The 18,960-nt window shown below is 45.7% G+C and overlaps 2 protein-coding genes across 2 annotated transcripts in view; one reads left to right on the forward strand and one right to left on the reverse strand.

Moving 5' to 3' along the window:
- Positions 1-921, forward strand: part of Glp2r (glucagon-like peptide 2 receptor) — a 57,548-nt gene extending 56,627 nt beyond the window's left edge. The window contains exon 15 of the mRNA XM_013013102.1: positions 595-921. Coding sequence (XP_012868556.1) covers positions 595-921 — 327 coding nt within the window. The remainder of the gene's footprint in view (positions 1-594) is intronic.
- A 6,148-nt stretch (positions 922-7,069) lies between these two features.
- Rcvrn (recoverin) lies at positions 7,070-16,781 on the reverse strand. Its single transcript, XM_013013276.1, has 3 exons — positions 16,383-16,781; positions 11,023-11,134; positions 7,070-7,185 (listed from the first exon to the last, which is right to left on the reverse strand). The coding sequence occupies exons 1-3, from the start codon at positions 16,761-16,763 to the stop codon at positions 7,070-7,072; spliced, it is 609 nt and encodes a 202-aa protein (XP_012868730.1). The 5' UTR covers positions 16,764-16,781.
- Positions 16,782-18,960: the final 2,179 nt, after the last annotated feature.

Genomic DNA, 18,960 nt, shown 5'->3' on the forward strand with positions numbered 1-18,960 from the left:
GGGGGGAGGGGGGAGGCTGGGAAGGGATGTGAAGGGTAAACAAAAGAGGAGGCTGCAATGCTTGGTAAGAAATGTACACATTATCCTGCCCATGTAATTGTAACCCCTCTGTACAGTATGTTCACAAATAAAATTAAATTAAATTAAAAATAAATATATTGGTTTCATTTGCGATTCTAGAATCAGGCAACATTTTGTTCCAAAGGGCCGGGTAGAGATTTCATTCCAATGGATTTGATTTTATGGAGACCTAAGAAAATAGAAATAAATGACTAAAAGCTTTAAGTTACTTTCTTGAAAAAAAAATGAGAAGAAAAAAGATGGATAGAGAACTGATGGATTAACATCAGGCTCCTTTAGGTGACCTTACCATGTGAGGGTTAAGACAGTAAAATTGTCATTATTGAGCCAGTGAATCTGTCTTGCTGGCAAATTTGGCCATTCTCTCTCTTCATAAGGCCAAATAAGTGAGTTTTGTGTCTTATTCTTTGCTCCTATGACTTAGGCGAGCATGGAGTAGCTTCTTGTTAAACGCTATTGGAATAGACACATAGGTAAAGGTGTTATTAACAATGTCTTTGTCTCACTTGATAGGTGAAGGCCGAGCTGCGAAAGTCCTGGGGCCGCTTCTGGTTAGCCCGCCACTCAGGCTGCAGAGCTTGGGTCCTGGGGAAGAACTTCCGGTTCCTACGGAAATATCCCAAGAAGCTATCCCAGGAAGATGGCGCAGAGACCCTCAGGAAGCTGCAGTCCTCATCCAATAGCTCCCATCTGGCTGCACAGGGCCTGGGGGAGCTGGCCCCTCGGCCTCACAGGGACCATGCAGCCTGGCCCCGCGGCAGCAGTCTGTCTGAAAGCAGTGAGGGCGATTTCACCCTGGCCAATACTATGGAGGAGATTCTGGAAGAGAGTGAGATCTAGAGCAGGGAGCTCATCACTCTGGCTCTCCAACATGGGAACTCCTGAGAAGCAACAATGGATAGTCGCTAAGGGAGGATGGGTTCTTCCCATTCATCAGGCCCATTTCCACATGATGTCTGTCACCAAAATCTTCCAGTTCTGGAAAAATGAGGCTGGGTGTGATGCTCACAGCTTCGACTTGCGTTGGCTACCCCACCATATTGACACTTTTCCCAGATAACCACTAGTTATCTGGGGCCCTAAATTCAAGTGGATGGAGTCCCATCAGGATGAAAGACCTGTTATTAACTGCAGTCCATCAATGTGTCCCCCGCCCATCATGGTATATAGGTTCCTCCTGAGTTTGGAATAAGGTGCCTAAGAACCCCTTAGGAAGCTTCAAAACTGCCGAATCTTAAGCTCAGCTCTGGGATACTAAGATACTTCTTTTGGGTTGATGGCCAGGAACTGGAAATGTCTATCGAGCAAGGAATTCTGATGCCAAGCCCTCCCTTGGAGAACACTGGGCAGGGAATCAGAGAGTCACCCAGGAGGATTAAGGGAGATCTGTGACCTACCTGCCCTTCCTACACAGAGTATTATCACGAGGTCACCCAGGAGACCCAACTTTCCTGCTCCTCTTCCCCTCCTCTCCTGTAAGTCTTGCCTCTCTCTCTCCGTCTCAGTTCTCTCTGTATGGTCAGCAGAACTTTGAACTGTCATAATGCCATCTTTCTCAAAAAGTTGGCCCCAGCTCACAGGGACCTTCTCCTCCTTCTCACTGGTCCCTTCCTCCTTTTTCTGGATCTATTTGCCTTTCTGAGCTTGGCTTCCACCAGCCTGATTTGTTCTACATACTTCTCACTGGGAATAACTCTCTATTAGCCCTTTAAGGGCCAAGCCTCCTGCCCTGGAAGTATACAACCCTTGTATCCCCAGTCCGCTCTGATAATAATTCTACTCCCTAGCACCTCTGATGGGTACTGAAAAGTTGGCCGAAGCTGGACACGCTGAAGGTGGCCCCAAGAGGCCAAGGTATCCCCATAAGTCATGCCCATGGGAAATTCTGAGCTGTGCATGGGAACTAGCTCTGTGACTGAAGCTATAGAGGAGGCTACAGGAAGATGCAGGGAGCAACAGTCCAGGGATACACTGCACTAAGTTCATATGTGTGAAGTGTATGTGTATGTGGGTGGGGTATGAGGCTGTGGAAGTCTTATCTTGGAGATGTGTGTGGTGGGTGGGTGAGGGAGTGATGTTTCCATTCTTCTTAAGTGGGATAGCCAGATTTAGCAAATATAAATACATGGTGCTCAATTACATATGAATTTCAGAAAAATAGGGAATCTTTTTGTATAAGTATATCCCACAGGATATACTTTGAGATTGAATTCAGTTGTGCATTCTGTCTTTTACCTGACAACTCTCTTTTTATGGGTTCTTTGCAGTGGGACCAGAACAAGTCAATCACTTCTGAAAAGCTCATAGAACAAAGTTAACCATGCTGCAATGAAGTCTTTGAAAATCAAACCCATAAACTACAGTCCACGGGCCACTTATAAACATAAAGTTTTATTGTTATCAGGGCTGGGATGAGTTAGTAGCAAATGACTTTGCCCTGACCCAAAATGCTGGTATTTTGTGCATTAGTTTTAACACTCATTTTTATTTTTAAATGATTACATTAAAGTCTTCTTTCTCTTGACTCTGCAGACTTTTGGTGCCCTCTCAGATTTTATACCATTCCGGCCTCTGGTTTGCAGGATGAGTACGGAAAGGCAAGTGCATAATGAAGCAAGGAGTGATTTTTTTTTTAGTGTCTAGGTTATCCAGACTTCAATCACTAAAATATATATCCTTCTACTTTTCTCCTTTCTGAAAGTGTTCATGTCTTGGCTCACTAACCAGTCTGCAACTAGAGAACTGGGACCAGTTAGGTGCTGGTGACTCATGCTTGTAATACTAACTACACAGGAGGCTGAGATCTGGATTGTAATTTGAAGCCAGATGGGACAGGAGAGTCCATGAGACTCTGATTTCCAATATTCACCAAAATACCAGAAGTAAAGGTATGGCTCAAGTGGTAAGGCTCCAGCCTTGAGTAAAAAAGCCAAGGAAGAATGAAAGGCCCTGAGTTCAAGACCCAGTAACAGCACATACACAGGAAGAAAGAAAGAAGAAAGAGAAATAAAGAAAGAAGAAAGAAAAAGAAAGGAAGGAAGAGAGAAAGAGAAAAGAACCTGGGATATTTCATTTTCCTAGCAAATACCTAAACCAGGGTTGGTTTGGGGTATGTGTCTAGACACACTTGAATGAGACAGGATTACGAGGTCTCTTAGAAACATTGGATGCTGGCACTAATGGGGGGAACATTTTCTGTAAGGCAGTTGCAAATACATTCTCCACACTTTGTCCTACAGATGGGGTAGTCCATCCACACTGCTCGCTCTTTGCCCTGCTAATGATTAAAATTTTATTTAAGTTAATTTGCATGTTGTCCATTCTTTCACATTTGGTTTCTCATTGGAGCTTAACATGTGTGACATGGGGAGAAAGGGCTATGGCATTCAGCTGGCTGTACTGTGGTTTCTTAAGTACCACAGTAAGTAGAGGGGGAGGGGCCTGAAGCAAAGGTCAGAGGTCAAAGAGGAAAAGCAAGTGTCTCATTTTCTAGATTATTCCCCTGGTTTGTTGCCTTGAGGAATCAACCTTGTGTTCTCTATCCGGGGTGACAAGCCCCCTCTGGAATAATAGAGACCAGTGGCCAGGTATGATATATGAAGATATTCTGATGGAATATACTCAAATTTGAATGCAGGAACACACACACACACACACACACACACACACACACACACACATACACATATATATATATAGAGAGAGAGAGAGACAGAGACAGAGACAGAGACAGAGACACAGAGACAGACAGAGAGAGATATAGATGGACACCTCTACCAGGTGTCTGTCTGTAGATGAATGAATAAACCAAATTTCCCACAGGATGAAAGAGTATTTCACAGTATAAAAAGATCAAGGAGAGGTTGAACCTGAAGGATATTATGCTAAATGAAACAAGCCTTGTGTGTGTGTGTGTGTGTGTGTGTGTGTGTGTGTGCGCGCGCGCACGTGCATGCGTTTGTTGGTACTGGAGTTTAAACTCAGGGTCTTGTGCTCTTGCTCAGCTTTTTTGCTTGCAGCTGGAGATCTATCCCTAGAGTGACATCTCCAGTCTAGCACTTTGCTGGTTAATTGGAAATAGAGTGTCACAGACTTTTCTGCCTGGGCTTGCTTTGAACTATGATCTCCCAGAGCTTAGCTTCCTTGGCAGCTGGGTTACAAGCAAGAATCACTTTTGACCTGGTTTTCCTTGTCATTTTGACTTGCTTTTTTTTTTTTTTAGTTGTGGGGTTTGAACTCTGGGCCTGGGCCTAAGCTCTTCAGCATTCTACCACTTGAGCCACAGCACCACTTCTGGTTTTCTGGTGGTTAACTGGAGATGAGTATCACGGACTTTCCTTGCCTGGGGTTGCCTTGAACTGCAATCCTCAGATCTCAGCCTCCTGAGTAGCTAGGGTTACAGGCATTAGCCACGCGTGCCTGGCTGCCTTTCTTTCTTTCTTTCTTTTTTTTTTTTATGAGTGCTGATGTTAACCATCTTTTTGTGAGCTTAATTATTGGTCACTTTTGTCTGTTTTAGAAAAATTTCTGCTAAAATCTTAGACTTTGAAAATACTTTTTTCATGTTCTGTGAAAGACCGTCTTTGCTCTCTCAATAAATATGTACAAACGTTTTAAGTTTTGATAAAGTCCAATTTATCAATTCTCCCCTCATCTCCCTTTTATTGTCTGTGTTTTTGGTGTCAAAGCCACTTGAGTGATTATTTCATGTGGCTGACCTTGACCCTGCATGAGTCAGGTGACATCTTCCATATGAACAATACTATGCTAAAACCCCGATGAGCTGAGCCTTTTCCCTAGTAGCATTCTGAACTTAGAAATTCTTCCATAAGAACATTCTCAGCTCACTCACAGCTCTCCAGTGCTGGGGTGATTGTGAGTTTAATAAGGGACAGGCACCCCTGCTGGGTCTTACAAGCCTGAGACACAAGTCTATTTAAATTTGTGTGACTACCAAGGGGACAGAACTGGGGGCAGAGTGGGTGGCCACATGGCATCTATCACCCCACTAGCTCTATGGCCAATGGCTGAACTTGAACACCTGTCACTTGAACTTGGCACCTGTCACTAACCTTGGGGTCATTATAAGAGACTCGAGTGTAGAAATCTCCCTAGCCGATGGATCCATACACAGCTTGGGCACCTCAGGAGCACTGTAGCTGTGTCTGTGGTAGGAGTGACTGTGCCTGGGAGCAGCAATGGCACCCGGCACCAAGGGACTTACTGGTGATAGTGTAGGAGTCACCTCCTGGAGATACCCATAGGGGCATTGCATAAGGTCCTGTGTGAGCAGGTCTCACCATGGGACAGTGCAGTTTGGAATTGTTCTTAGTTGGAAATTCATTTGTTTCTGCCTTTCAATTGACATGTGAACAAGGAAGCAGGGCTGTGAAAATTTGAAGTAACTTCCCTATGTCACTCACATGGATATCTATTTGATGTTTTACAATTCTGCATCTACATGCTTATAGCACCCTAGTTTTCCTCTTGGTAGCCATTCATTTTCTTCTTGCCATGATTTTTTTTTGTCGGTTGTGGGGCCTGAACTCTGGGCCTGGGCGCTGTCCCTCAGCTCTTCAGCTCAAGGCTAGCACTTTACCACTCTAACCATAGCACCACTTCTGGCTTTTTCTGTTTATGTGTTACTGAGGAATCGAACCCAAGACCTCATGCATACAAGGCAAGCACTCTACCACTGAGCCACCTTCCCAGCCCTTTGCCATGATTTTTGAGCTCTCCTGACTCAATCTTCAGCTCTAGAGATAGGCATAGCAGTCTTCTTGTTCAATCAAGGCCTTCCATCTTCCAGGCATCAGACACTGGGTTGGGGATGGGCATAAAATCTAACAGAGGTCAAGATGTAATCTTGGGGCTTGGTCTGGGACTCCAAACAAAAAAGGATTTTGTTTGTTAGTTTGTTTTTCATTTCTGCTGAATTTGGAGCCAGGAAGAAATCAGCCTGGGTCTCCTGGTGAAATTCTTGCCAGCCTGGGGAGAACTTGCTTATGAATGAGGAGAATACTAAAAAGCAAAACAAAAGATAAAAAGTGAACCTTGAGGAATCATAGGAGCTCCTGGATGGAGTCAGACCTGAAGCAGACACTATGGCTAGCATTATACAATTGCAATATATTGCTTTCTAAAATTGGGCACTCAAGACTCACACATGTAATTCTAGCTACTCAGGAGTCTGCGACCTGAGGACCATTGTTTGATGCCAACTCCAGGGAGAAAAGTCCCTGGGAGATTCTTATCCCTCATTAACCAGTGAAAATCTAGGAAGTGCTTCTGCTTTATTGTTTTTTTTCTTTTTTGTAAGGATCACTTCTAGTGAGTCTTAAAAAATAAAAAATGCTGGTGGTATAGTTCAAGTGGTAGAGCGCTTGCCTAGCAAGTATAAGGTCCTGGGTTCAAACCTCAGTACTGCAATAAATAAATAAATACATTCTATTTTTTTAAAGCTGCAAGTAGAGGTGTGGCTTGAGCATTATAATATCAATCTTGGCTGGACAAAAAATAAGCAAGAGTGCAAGATTCTGAATTCAAGACCCAGTATCTCACCTCCCCTTCCCCCCCCCCACATACATGCCCAAAAAAGAAAGGAAAAAGAAAAAGGAAATGAATGACCAACCAGTTGTATGCCTAGCTCCTGTTGCATTTATTGGAACCTGCTTACTCAGCAACCCACCAAGTAGCTTACAGGGAGAGGGACAACACTTAAGACTCCTACTATGTAATCCTGGGATTATCACAGGGCCGTGAGGAGGGAGGGGTAGGCAGATGATGATGGGGGAAGGGTCATTAAAGACAGAGAAGAGAGACCAGTGAACTGGTCAAGACCTTTGGCTTGGCAGGGAGCTGCTCCGGGCTTTGGAGCCTCTCCCTTGGTCCTGGGTGTTTGTGGACATACAGGTGAATGTGTGAGTATGTGTATGTGCTTGCAGGTATTTGAGTTGAGGGGTGGGTAGAGAGGTCCGAGCAGTTGGCATCAGGGTTTCTTTTCCTTTATTCTTTCCTTCACTTTCTGAGGCTCAAATTGGATGAGTCGCAGGATTTCCTTATTGGCGAGGGTCCCCTCAATGAATTCTTCTTCTGTAAGTTTATCTGTGTGTAGGGGAAAACCATCAGTCGAGAATGACATTGAGGCACAATGCCAAATGTAACTGTATCTACTGTAAAACTATTGAATACCCAGATTCTTTATGGCTTCTTCCCCCAATACCTCCATTACTCAGCCCTAAGACCCTCAGACAATCCCCCCTTACCTCCTAAGCCAAGAACAAGAAGGCAAATGACTAGAACTTTGGAAATCTCTAGGATACCTCTGCTGTGGATTCTACTCCTGTGCTTTGTGTCCCAGGGGGTGCCCACTGCCTTGCTGATCATCTCACATTTAAACAATTCATACTGCTAGGTATTTCCCTTAGGATACTTTTAAAATTACCTCAAGTCTCAAGCCTAGAGTTCTGGGACTAAGCAAAGCAACTAATCCAGAGAACAGGCCTAGAGTCTTTGGTAGGGAGATGGGGACCATCCCTTCCCCCTTGGTGGGGGGGCAGAGAAGGAGAGGTGAAGGGTCACCAGATGCAGAGAAGCATTGTTGCATACAGGCAACCCCAATGAGCTCCAGCCTACAACTCCTTTGTGATCCCTTCCTGTGTACCTGCTCCCATGTCCCCTGCTCTCTCCCCTGGGGATAGAGGAGAGAGAGCCCTGCTCCTTAGCCAGGCTCAGCTTCCCAGGGTTTTACAAGTGGCTCCATGCAGCTGTACAAAGTCTCCGGGCCCTTCCTCTGTGTGCCAGAGCTTAGGGGATGAGGCCATTGCAGGGAGCAGAGGGTGGAAGAATAGAGAGGTCATGTCCAGGAAGTTCTGCATATGGTAGGGAAAGACAAGCCTATAGAGAGAGAAGCCTTAAAAGAGCAGGAGGTGTGGCTCAAATGGTAGAGCACTTGCCTGGCAGGCAAAAAGCACTGAGTAGGATAGAAAAGAAAAGAGAAAGAGAAGAGCAAAGGAGGGAGGGAGGGAAGATGGAAGAGAGGGAAGGAAGGAGGGAGAAAGAGAGAGAGAGAAAGAGAGAGGCCTAGATAAGTACTTCTGTCTGTTCATGGTAGTAGGTTCATATAGTGCCTTGCACATAGTAGGTATTCACCAAGGTGTTGCTGCTCTGAATTTGATTTCTATTGATCTGTGTTCTGATCCATTGGGACATGCTTAATCCCTTTGGATTAAGCACAGTTCCTTGCACAAGTCTGGGGAATGAAATTTGGATTTTACAGTTCCAACTGCCCAACCAGTATTGCCTAGATCCAGAAAGTCCCACCCCATTCTCATAGCCTGCCACCCTGGCCTCCCACCATCTCTAGATGGGCCACACAAGAATGCATGCATCAGTGGCAAGAGCAATGTGTGGATCCTCCAAATTGTCCCCTCCTGAGATCTGGCCTGGGTGAGCTTTCAGACTAGCAAATCACAGGACAGAGAAGCCAACACCTGGACATGCCCAAAGAAAGATTTGGAGAGAGGCTAGAGAATTTGAAGAGCTAGGATGAAGTGCCACAGGAAGGCTTCTGAAGTAGCCTAGGTTCCTGCAAATGAAGGGGAAAAGCTGCTCAAGGGAGAAGCACCTCTGTGGCTGGGACCAGGCACCCAGAGAGGGATCTGGGCAGGTTGGGCTATGTGAATACAGGGTTGGCATGGAAGAGGGAAGACCTTAAGTCCTATGCTTCCCTAACTTCTCCAGTAACTTTCCCTGACTTGGTCAGAACAGCCCATCACCTCTGTCTGTCCTGATTTGCTGTCCTATTTGAGGGCTTTCTTCTTGAATACTGGTGGGACAGTATCCCAGGGGGGCCATGCTGGCTCCTCAGATATGTCTGGCCATGCTGTGCTTTATTAAATGAGACACTTCTGATTGTCCATGACTTGGGTGCTGTCTTCTCTTTAAAAAAGCAAAGCGATAGGAAGGAAGTAGAGCTGTGGCTCAAGTGGTAGAGTGCTAGCATAGAGCAAAAGAAGGTCAAGGAAAAAGCCCAGGCCCTGAGTTCAAGCCCTAGAACCAGCAAAAAGAAAATCAGATGATATGGCACCAAACAGGCTCTGTATTTCCACACAGAAAATGCTGGAAGCCATATCCATATGACTATTTACCAGTCACCATCACTTAGAGCGATCACTTTCCACGGTTCTCATTTTTCATCATTCTGGCTGCTTGGCCTATGAGCTTGTGGTCCCTGCCTGACCCCAAGTTCTCTAGTACATCTTTCCATGGACCAACAGACATGTCATAAGCCTCATCTGATGAGCTCTGGAATACATCACTGCTTTTCAGCATAAGCCCATAATTCTTCTGGGTAGCTTCCAGCCAATGAGCAGAGCAGAGAAGGTTCACTGGGTACCCTTCCCCCTCCACTCCCCTCGCCCCCAGCTTTGCCAACACTGTCCTAGAACATCATTGCAGTATAAACATCTTTTTTCTTTTCTTTTTCTTTTTTGGAGGTACTGGGGTTTGGACATAGGGCCTCATGCTTTCTAGGCAGGAACTCTAACTACTAAACTTCTACCTTCCTCCAGCCTTCTAATTTTTTTTTTCTTGCTGGACTTGGGACTTGAACTCTGGCCTGGGCTTTGTGCCTGAGAGTTTATGCTCAAGGTTAGCATTCTATTACTGGAGCCACAGCCCACTTCCAGTCTTTTGTGGTTAATTGAAGATAAGAGTCTCATGGATTTCCCTGCCTGGGCTGGCTTTGAACCCTGAGTCTCTGATCTCAGACCTCCTAGTAACTAGGATTACAAGTGTGAGCCACTGGCACCTGGCTTCCTCCAGCCCTTTTTGTATTGGTTATTATTGTGATAGGATCTTGCTTCCTGCTCATACATGGGTGAGGTCTATGATCTGCCTGTTTTAGGCTTTCTGCAGTAACTAGGATGACTGGCCTGTGGTGCCATATCCAGCTTCTTTCATTGAGATTCAGTCTCAAGAACTTTTCTACCTGAAGCCAGCCTGAAATTGTGATCCTCCCAATCTCTCCTCTGTCATTCTACAAAGCTAGGATGACAGGTGCACATCACTACACATCCAATTGTGAATTGAAAACTCTTACAAATTTTGTACTGGGGCTGACCTTGAACCATGATCCTCCTATTTTCAGCCTTCTAAGTAGCTAAGATTACAGGTGTGAGCCGCCACGGCCTATCTCAATCTAGACATCCCTTACCTAACCCTCCCTCTTTTTCTTTTCTCCTTAACAGGGAGTAGATCTGAATATTAGTCTAATGGTTTTCCCAGTCTTCTTTAGATACCTCCCCATTTCCTTGTATGGCCTTCCTCCCAACAAATCCCTAGCAATGTAGTTTAAATCAAATTCATGTTTGTGGAGCATCTTGGAGGATCCAAACGAACTCCCTAGTGTTCAACCAGACACACTGAGATTCCAGTTATTAGGGCTCAATGTTCAAGCATGGCTAAGCTGAGCGGTAGTCTTGATCTTGTTGTGAAGAGAAGTACGTGTTAAAACAACTTCCCTGGAGTGTCTAGAACATAGACTCTCATTTAAAGAAAAAGTGGTTTATACTTTGAGCCTGTCATTTGAGTACAAGTAGCTAATGAATTTATTGATTTTACATTTTACTCTCCCTTAAACAAGTAGATCATTTTTATGAAAACAAAAGATGTTTTCCACCAAAAGCACTCCTAATTTAGGGCCTTTCTTTTCCACAAGGAACCCCACGTGGCCTATGAGTTTTGTCAGTGATGGGGTGTGAGGCCACTGTATTGGCTCTAAGGAGGCAGGTTTTCGGGTCATTCCTCCCTCCCCCAGCCCCCACAGACAGCCCTGGTTGTGAGCAATGACCCCAGTGCTGTCTGAGTGCTGTAATTCAGAAGAAGAAATCTTGCTGGGATCCCTAGGCTGAAAATTAAAAAAAAAAAAAAGGAATTCACCATCATCTTTCTTTCCAAAGAACGTCCAAATCTTCTCAGCCCGCTTTTCAGGGGTATTTTCATCATCTGGAAGGTGTTTCACATCCTCAGGGTTGATCATTTTGAAAATAGCCTGTACCAGAACAAGAGAGAGAATTTGTTCAAAGGAGAGGAAGGAGATGACATTTCTGGGTTAGCTCAGGCCCTTATGCCATACACAAAAATCCCTGTACACCTAGGATACAACGATATACAACCCCTAGCAGAAAACATAGGAGCAAAACTTCCTGGCATTGGTCTTGACAATGATTTTTATTTACTTGGCCGTGACCCCGGAAGTCAAGGTGACAAGTGGGGTTATATTATATATAGGAAGTTTTGATTTGCAAATAAAAAAGCAAAATGAAAAGGCAATGGACCTAATGGGAGGAAATATTTGCAAACTGTCTCTCTGAGAAGGGAATTAATATCCAAAATATATAAGCAACAGCAAACGAGCAAATGATCACATTTTTAAAAATGGACCAAGGACCTGGATAGTCATTTCTCCAAGGAAAACATCTTAAATGGCCCACAAATATATGCAAAGTTGCTTGACGTGATGAATCAAAACCACAATGAAGCTGGACATTAGTGGCTCACGGCTGTAATCCTGGCTACTCAGGAGGCTGAGATCTGAGGATTGTGGTCCAAAGCCAGCTTACGCAGTAAAGTCCATGAGACTATTATCGCCCATTAGCCATCATAAGTAGAGCTGTGGCTCAAATGATAGAGGATTAGTCTTGAACAGAAAATGCTGAGAGTACCCAGGCCTTGAGTTCAAGCCCCAGTACTAGCAATACAAAAACAAGCCAACTACTATAAGGTATCCCCTTACCAAAAACACTAAAATAATAGGTTGTTAGTAAAAAAAACCACATACACACACACACAAGAGATGGATGGGGTTGGGGGTAGAATTCAGGAGTATAACACTTGTTAGTATGTGCAAGGTCCCAGGCTTGATCCCTGGGAACACAGACACAAAGACAGACAGACAGACAGACAGACACACACACACACACACACACACACACACACACACACGCATGTGATAAGTGTGGGGGAGAGGGTATGGAACAAAAGGTGTCCCAGTTACACCGTTGGTGGAAATGCAAATCAGTATAACCACTAAAAACATATTGAGGATGTTTTTGACCACCCCCAACACAGATTCCCTCTTTAGTGTTCAAATACTCACTGGAAAAGCAGTCATCCTTTAAAGTAATGGTCTAAATACAAAGATCCAGGTCTACCTTTCCACTGAACCAAAACTCCTGGGCCGGGGCTGGGGCATCTGTGATCTTTGAAGTTCTTGTAAGGGATAGGGAATGTGAGGGAGGAGTGTAACGGGCTTCTTACTGAATACTTTTCTGTACCGGTGGGATTTTCTGATAATGTAGATGCTATCCAAAGAGGCTGATCTTGAACTGACATTCCTAAAACCTCAGGATTCCTCGTGCTGAGATTATAGGCATGCGCCACCATACCTGGCTATAATTCCTTTATTTAAAAAGAGGAGAAAGAAAAGAAAACCTGCCAGTGATGATAACCACAGCAGTCCTGAGGTTATAGTACCACAGACTCTACAGTTCCCAGGTTTTAGAGCACCCAATGGCTTCTTTAGGCCCAGGTAGTACTTAATCTTAGCTCCCCAGCAAGACTGAAAACTTAGTTCATAATGGCTAATATTTGTTCAGAACAATATTTTTCTAAGCATTTTTACACTGAGACATGGCCAGAGTTATCCAGTGGCAAGCAGATTCTAACCTAGGCAGGTTTTCCCCCTTAGAACCTATATTGTATGTTACAGAGGCATCTGCCTGGTTTGCTGCTAGAAAATACTGGGTGAGGCTAGAGAAGGGGAGAGAGAGATCCATGAGACTTTCTGAGATCTTCCAAGGGTACCGTACGCCCACATTTATCCAGCTGAGCTTTGGGCTTAGGACTCCTTCCTACCACTCTCTCCTCTCTCTAATCAAGAAACCAGGTGCATGGAGGGAAAAACCCACAGTGCCTCTAGAACTGAGACATCAAAGCAGGAGATGAGGTGGCCTTGATGTGCTCTTCCAGTTCCATGTGGTTGGAATTTAATTGGATCAGTAACACCAGGGCCAGCCAAGCCTAGGACCAAGGTCACAGTGCTGAGCAGGCTCAAGATGCAGGCTGGCCGCTGTGCTGGCATGGTTGTTGGGAGGCTACTTGTTTCTGTTCAGTGCCTCTGCCTCGCTGGAGATACCCGGGAACAGATCAGGTAGAACCAGTAATGCCTGGGAAATGAGCTTGGAGTCCTAGAAGATCAATAGCTTTGAGGAGAGCCCTCTCAGACCACTGATGGTAGGAGAGAAATGCTGACCAGGAAGTCAGTGCCAGTGGTTCAAGGCAGCAGCCTGGCTTGGCAGCACCCCCCCCCCGCCCCCAGAGTTGGCTCCCAAAGTTCCAGTCAGTCCTGCACTACAAGCCAAGCAGGATAAACAGGCATGATGTCTAATGTTGTGTGTGGCTGGCTGCCTGTCCCATCTTACTTCTAATGGGGGTGTGTGTATGTGGCAGGCAGATCTTGAAGATCCTGGGAAAGGCCACAGAAATCAACAAAGCTTCACCCTGAACCCAGGGAAAATATAAACTTTTTTTCCATAGCTACATTGTAATGTCAGAACTAAGACTAGAACTCATTATTTCTGACTTCCACACCAGGGCCCTGCTTCCTGACTTTGTGATCAGCAGGGACTTGTTGCTACCTGGCACAGTCTCAACCATTAGTCCCCATTCCTCCCTTCTTTCTTCCTTTCCTCTCATCCTCTCATTTCTTTCTCCTTCCCCTTCTTCCTGGCAGAGCACCAACTCCTATGCCTCTGCAGGGCCTGGCACCCATTTAGGTCTCATGCCCTACCACCCAGACAGCCCACCACCAATTGGGAGGAGCTTGTTCTGCAATCTGTACTGAGACTGAGAGGTTGATACTCATTTTCCCTTAGCAGGCACCCAAGCTGACCTCTCAGGATGACCTCCAGTTGCATGCTTGGCTATTTTATTTATGATTTCTCCTAATAAAGGGGGGGGAAGAATTCCACTAATAAAACCATGATTGCAAATTCACACAATAGTATATAAAATAGGAAGAAAAGTATTCATTTATAATAAGGATGGAATTTTAAGAATAAAACAAGTGGCATGTGGCTTAAAACCAGTAAGGAGATCTCAAAACCAGGAAACTGTACATGCTAGAATAGAAAAGTGAAACGCTTAATGTGTAAAAGTCTAGAAATGTTTTAATAACTTTATAACATTTCCATAGTATGATTGTTTTTTTTTGGCAGTACTTGTGTTTGAACTCAGGACGTTGTGCTTATTAGAGAAGCACTTCATCACTTGACCTATGCCTTCAGCTCTTTCTTAGTTATATTTTTCTAATAAGGTATCTATCCAGCCCATTTATGTCCAGGCCAGCCTGGACTCTGATTCTCCTATTTACACTTCCCTAGCCAGTAGAGCAGATGTGCACCACCACACCCAACTTTGATTAGTTGAGACAAGTTCCTGTGAACTTTTTACCCTGACTGCCTAGACAATCTTCTCACTCTGTCTCTAGAGTAGCTAGGATTACAGGCATGAGCCACCATGCTCAATCTCATAGGATAGAATTTTAAGTAGCTCTTAAAAATATTTTTAAACCAGTCATGGTGGCACGCACCTGCAATCTCAGCTACTTAGGACACTGAAGAGAAAGGATTAGAATTTGGGCCTAGCCTGGCTACATAGTGAGACGCCACTGCAAAACACAAAACAAAAATGTTCCTGGAAGAATGTGTAATGATATTTCATACTCATGATGAGAGAGTTACTAAGTAAAAAAAAAGGCTGGGAAAATGATGCAAATATGTAAACCCAGAGTTGTTTAAAAACTACATGGACACCAGACTGGATGTGGTAATTGTATTTTTCTGTGGATGTAGGAATTGAAGGTGATTTTATTTTTTCCCTGACTCTTTCTACATTGCATGGATCCCTTACATGTTAGACCAAAAACTATTTTAAAGATACATAAACTAAGCCAGACACTGGCAGCTCCTACCTATAATCCTAGCTACTCAAGAGGCTGAGGTCTGAGGATTGCAGTTCAAAGCCAGTCTGGGGTAGACAAATCCAAAAGACTATTATCTACAATTAACCACCAAAAAGCCGAATGTGGAGATGTGGCTCAAGTGGTAGAACACCAGCCTTGATTGGAAAAGCCAAGTGAGAGCTCCAGGACCTAAGTTCATTCAAGCCCCAGGACTAGGGCAAGAAAAAGATAACCTAAAATATTCAGAACAAATGATCTGACTTAGGAAGCCTCAGGTAAGGAGCGGAGAGGAGGCTGAGGACACAGGGTGGGCATGGTTCTAGAGCCTCATCTAGAGCCCCTGACCTGAAAAGCCCAGATGTAGGGTGCAGTGATGGTTGTGTTAGGGCCAGAATCTACATTCCTCTCCTCCCTCCACCAGCTGGGACCTCTTTCTGTTTCAGGTTTGAAACATGCTATGTGTTTCAATTGAATGTGGACTGCTGAAAGTTTTGAAGGATATATTAATGAAGAGAGGAAAGGAGAGAAGAGAAGAGAAGGGAAAGGAAAAGGAGGGGGAAGGGAGGGTGAAGCAAAGGAACAAAGAAAAGGAGGAAGGGAAAGGGAGGAGAGGGGAGAGGAGGGAAGGTAGAAGAAAGTGGGAAGGGAGGAGTGGAGTGAGGGAAGGAGGAAGAGAGGAAGGAAGAAGGAAGGAAGCAATGGTGCCAGTGGCTCACAACGGTAATCCTAGCTACTCAGTGGGACGAGATCTGAGGATCATGGTTCAAAATCAGCCTCAGCAGGAAACCCTATGAGACTCTTATCTCCAAGTAACCACCAGAAAGCTGAAAATGGAGGTGTGACTCAAGTGTTAGAGCCCAAGCTTTCAGAAAAACAAAGAAAGAAAGAAAAGCTCAGGAACAGTGTCTAGGCCTTCAGTTCAAGCTCTAGAACTGGTACCAAAAGAAAGGGTGGGGAGGGGTGGGGGAGGAGAAGAAGATGGAAAAAGGAGAGAAAGGAAAGGAAAGGAAGGAGAGATGGAATGTGAAGGGGAGAAGGAAAGAAGGAAGGGAAGAAAGAAACACAAAACCTTCTAGCCAGACTCAGGTTGTTCTTTAGGAAGCCTTAAAGTCTCAGGAAGGCCCCTCTGCTCCCTTGATCCTTACACAGCCCCTCCTCCCCACACAGGCCGGTGTCCCTCCCATCCACCCTCTCCACGGAAGGGTGTCCCACGCAGGGAGGGGGAGGTCGAGGCAAGAGTGGAGAGGGGCGCAGGGGGAGGGGTGCAGAGACCCACCATGACAATCTCCAGCACTTCGTTCTTGCTGATGGCTCCGTTGCCATCCACGTCGTACAGGGAGAAGGCCCACTCGAGCTTCTGCGTGGGCTTGCCCGCCGTGGTCATGTGCAGAGCGATGACATACTCCTTGAAGTCCAGCGTGCCATCGCTGTTGGCATCGAAGCTGCGGAACACGTGCTGGGCGTAGGCCTTGGGGTCGGCGTCGGGGAAGAACTTGGCATAGATGCTCTGGAACTCCTGGCGCGTGATGCGGCCGCTGGGGCACTCTTTCAGGAACGACTGGTACCAGGCGCTCAGCTCCTCCTCTGTGAACTTGGTGTTGAGCTGAAGCTCCTCCAGGATCTCCTTGGACAGGGCCCCGCTCTTGCTGTTCCCCATGGTGAAGGCCGGTGGGCAAATGCGGGCAGAGGCACCTGTGGGCTCCCTGGTCACTTGCAGCACTGAGCCGCCCTGGGATGGACAGTGGGGTCCCTTAGCAGATTATAGGGATTTGCAGCTGGTTCCTCCCCGTCCCTAGATGGGGAGGGGCCTCCTCCCAGAACCCTCAGGAGATTAAAAATAAAGAGCTGGGAGCTGCCCATCACTTCAAAGAAAGGCCTGTGCAAAGAAAGGCAGGAGAAAAGGGAGACCCAGGGTCTCCTCCCCAGGACTCCTGGCCAGCCTTCCAGGCGCAGTTATGATCTCTGGGTGTGCTCCACTGTGAGCAGGAATGGAGCCTCTTAATGCAGGGCTTAGGAGGCTAGGCTCCCAGACAGCTGGGTGCCAATTTCAGCTTTGCCAACTACCTAGCAGTGAGAATTTTCCCTTCCTTTCCCTTGCCTTCCCTTCCTTTCCTTTCCCCTCCCTTCCCCTCCCTTTTCCTCCCCTCCCCTTTCTTTCCCTTTTTCTTCCCCTTCTCCCTCCCTTTCCCCTTCCCCTTCTCCTTCCCTCAGCTCTCTTCCCTCCCCTCCCCTCCCCTTTTTTGCTTTTTGTACCCATAGTGAGGCTTGAACTCAAGGCCTGGGCACTTTTCTTTAGCTTTATAATGGCACCCTAGCCCAGCTCTGGTGACTCATGCCTGTAATCCTAGCTACTTAGAAGGCAGAGATCTGAGAGGATCCTGGTTCAAAGTCAGACCAAGCAGAAAAGTTCGTGAGACTCTTACCTCCAACTAACCACCAGAAAACTAGAAGTGGAACTGTGGCTCAAAGTGGTAGAGTGGTAGCCTGGAGCAGAAAAGCTCAGGCCCTGAGTTCCAGCCCTACGATTGACAGAAGAAAGAAAGGAAGAAAGGAAGGAAGGAAGGAAAGGAAGGAAGAAAGGAAGGAAGGAAGAATGGCACTGTACTGTCTGAGCCACAATTTTACTTCTGTTTTTTTTGCTGGTTAATTGGAGATAGGATTCTTACAGACTTTTCTGCTTGGGCTGGTTTTGAACCTCAATCCTCAGGTCTCAGCCTTTGAGTAGCTAGGATTACAGGCCTGAGACACAGGTGCCTGGCAAGGCAGGTTTCTTAACCTCTCTCTGCCCTTACACTTTCCTAATCCCTTACTTCAGTCCCATCTTGGCTGAAATGTCCCATTCTCAGCAGGGCCTGTGCTGACCGATGACTCTATGTACAACAGCACAACCCACTCCCCACTCAGCCTTGCTACCACCACATTCCAAACTGTGCTCCAAGAAGGAAGGGGTCATGTTCAGTTACTTCTCAGTTGCCCTCAGTCAATATTTGCTTAGTGAATGGGCAGGGTTCACTAAGTCAACTAGTGTAATACGCTTTGAATGGTTCAAACCTGCCAGGCACCAGTGGTTCACACCTGTAATTGTATTTACTTGGGAGGCTGAGATCTCAGGTAGTTTGAAGTCAGCCAGGGCAGAAAAGTCTGTGTGACCTTTAGCTCTGATTAACCAGCAAAAAGCCGGAAGTGAGGGTGTGGCTCAAATATTAGAGTGCCAGCCTTGAGAAGAAAAGCCAAGTGACAACACAAAACTCTGAGTTTAAGCCCCAGTAATGTGTACACACACACACACACACACACACACACACACACAATTAAATCTGGCATACAATGAATGGTAAACATCAGACTCTGACTTCATGATGGCTCATGAACAGCTTTTGAACCTGATGATAGAGTGGAAGGCAGCCCCTAAGACCATCTGTTTCTCATGGTCAATACTGTATTCAATAAATCACATGAACCATGCAGCACATTATCATAGTACAGGTTTGTGCCAGAGGTCTTTGCCCATCTGAACTGTATGCTGACGTGTGTTCTGAGCACGTTTTGGGTGGGTGATGTTATGTTAGGATGCTCTGAAAGTTAGCTGAACCGAGTGAAGCCTTTTCTTTGGTGGTACTGGGATTTAAACTCAGTGCCTCATACTTACTAGATGATCCACTCCCCTCAGTTCCTCTTTTTGCTTTCTGTATCTCTCAGATAAGGTTTTAAGCTTCTGGGGCTGGGAAGGTGGCTCAGTGGTAGAGCGCTTGCCTTGCATGCCAGAGGCACTGGGTTCGATTCCTCAGCACCACATAAGCAAAAAGAAAAAAGCCGGAAGTGGCACTGTGGCTCAAGTGGTAGAGTGCTAGCCT

Source organism: Dipodomys ordii, unplaced genomic scaffold (genome assembly GCF_000151885.1).
Source record: "Dipodomys ordii isolate 6190 unplaced genomic scaffold, Dord_2.0 Scaffold19, whole genome shotgun sequence".
In the NCBI taxonomy this organism is placed as follows: domain Eukaryota; kingdom Metazoa; phylum Chordata; class Mammalia; order Rodentia; family Heteromyidae; genus Dipodomys; species Dipodomys ordii.

What these genes read in the sequence shown, in the direction of transcription:
- Rcvrn (XM_013013276.1), bottom strand. Translation starts at nt 16,763, where the DNA reads ATGGGGAACAGCAAGAGCGGGGCCCTGTCCAAGGAGATCCTGGAGGAG. An exon ending in AAGTGCTGGAGATTGTCATG is followed by an intron (nt 11,135 to 16,382) that starts GTGGGTCTCTGC and finishes GTTCTGGTACAG; the next exon opens with GCTATTTTCAAAATGATCAA. An exon ending in CTTTGGAAAGAAAGATGATG is followed by an intron (nt 7,186 to 11,022) that starts GTGAATTCCTTT and finishes CCCTACACACAG; the next exon opens with ATAAACTTACAGAAGAAGAA.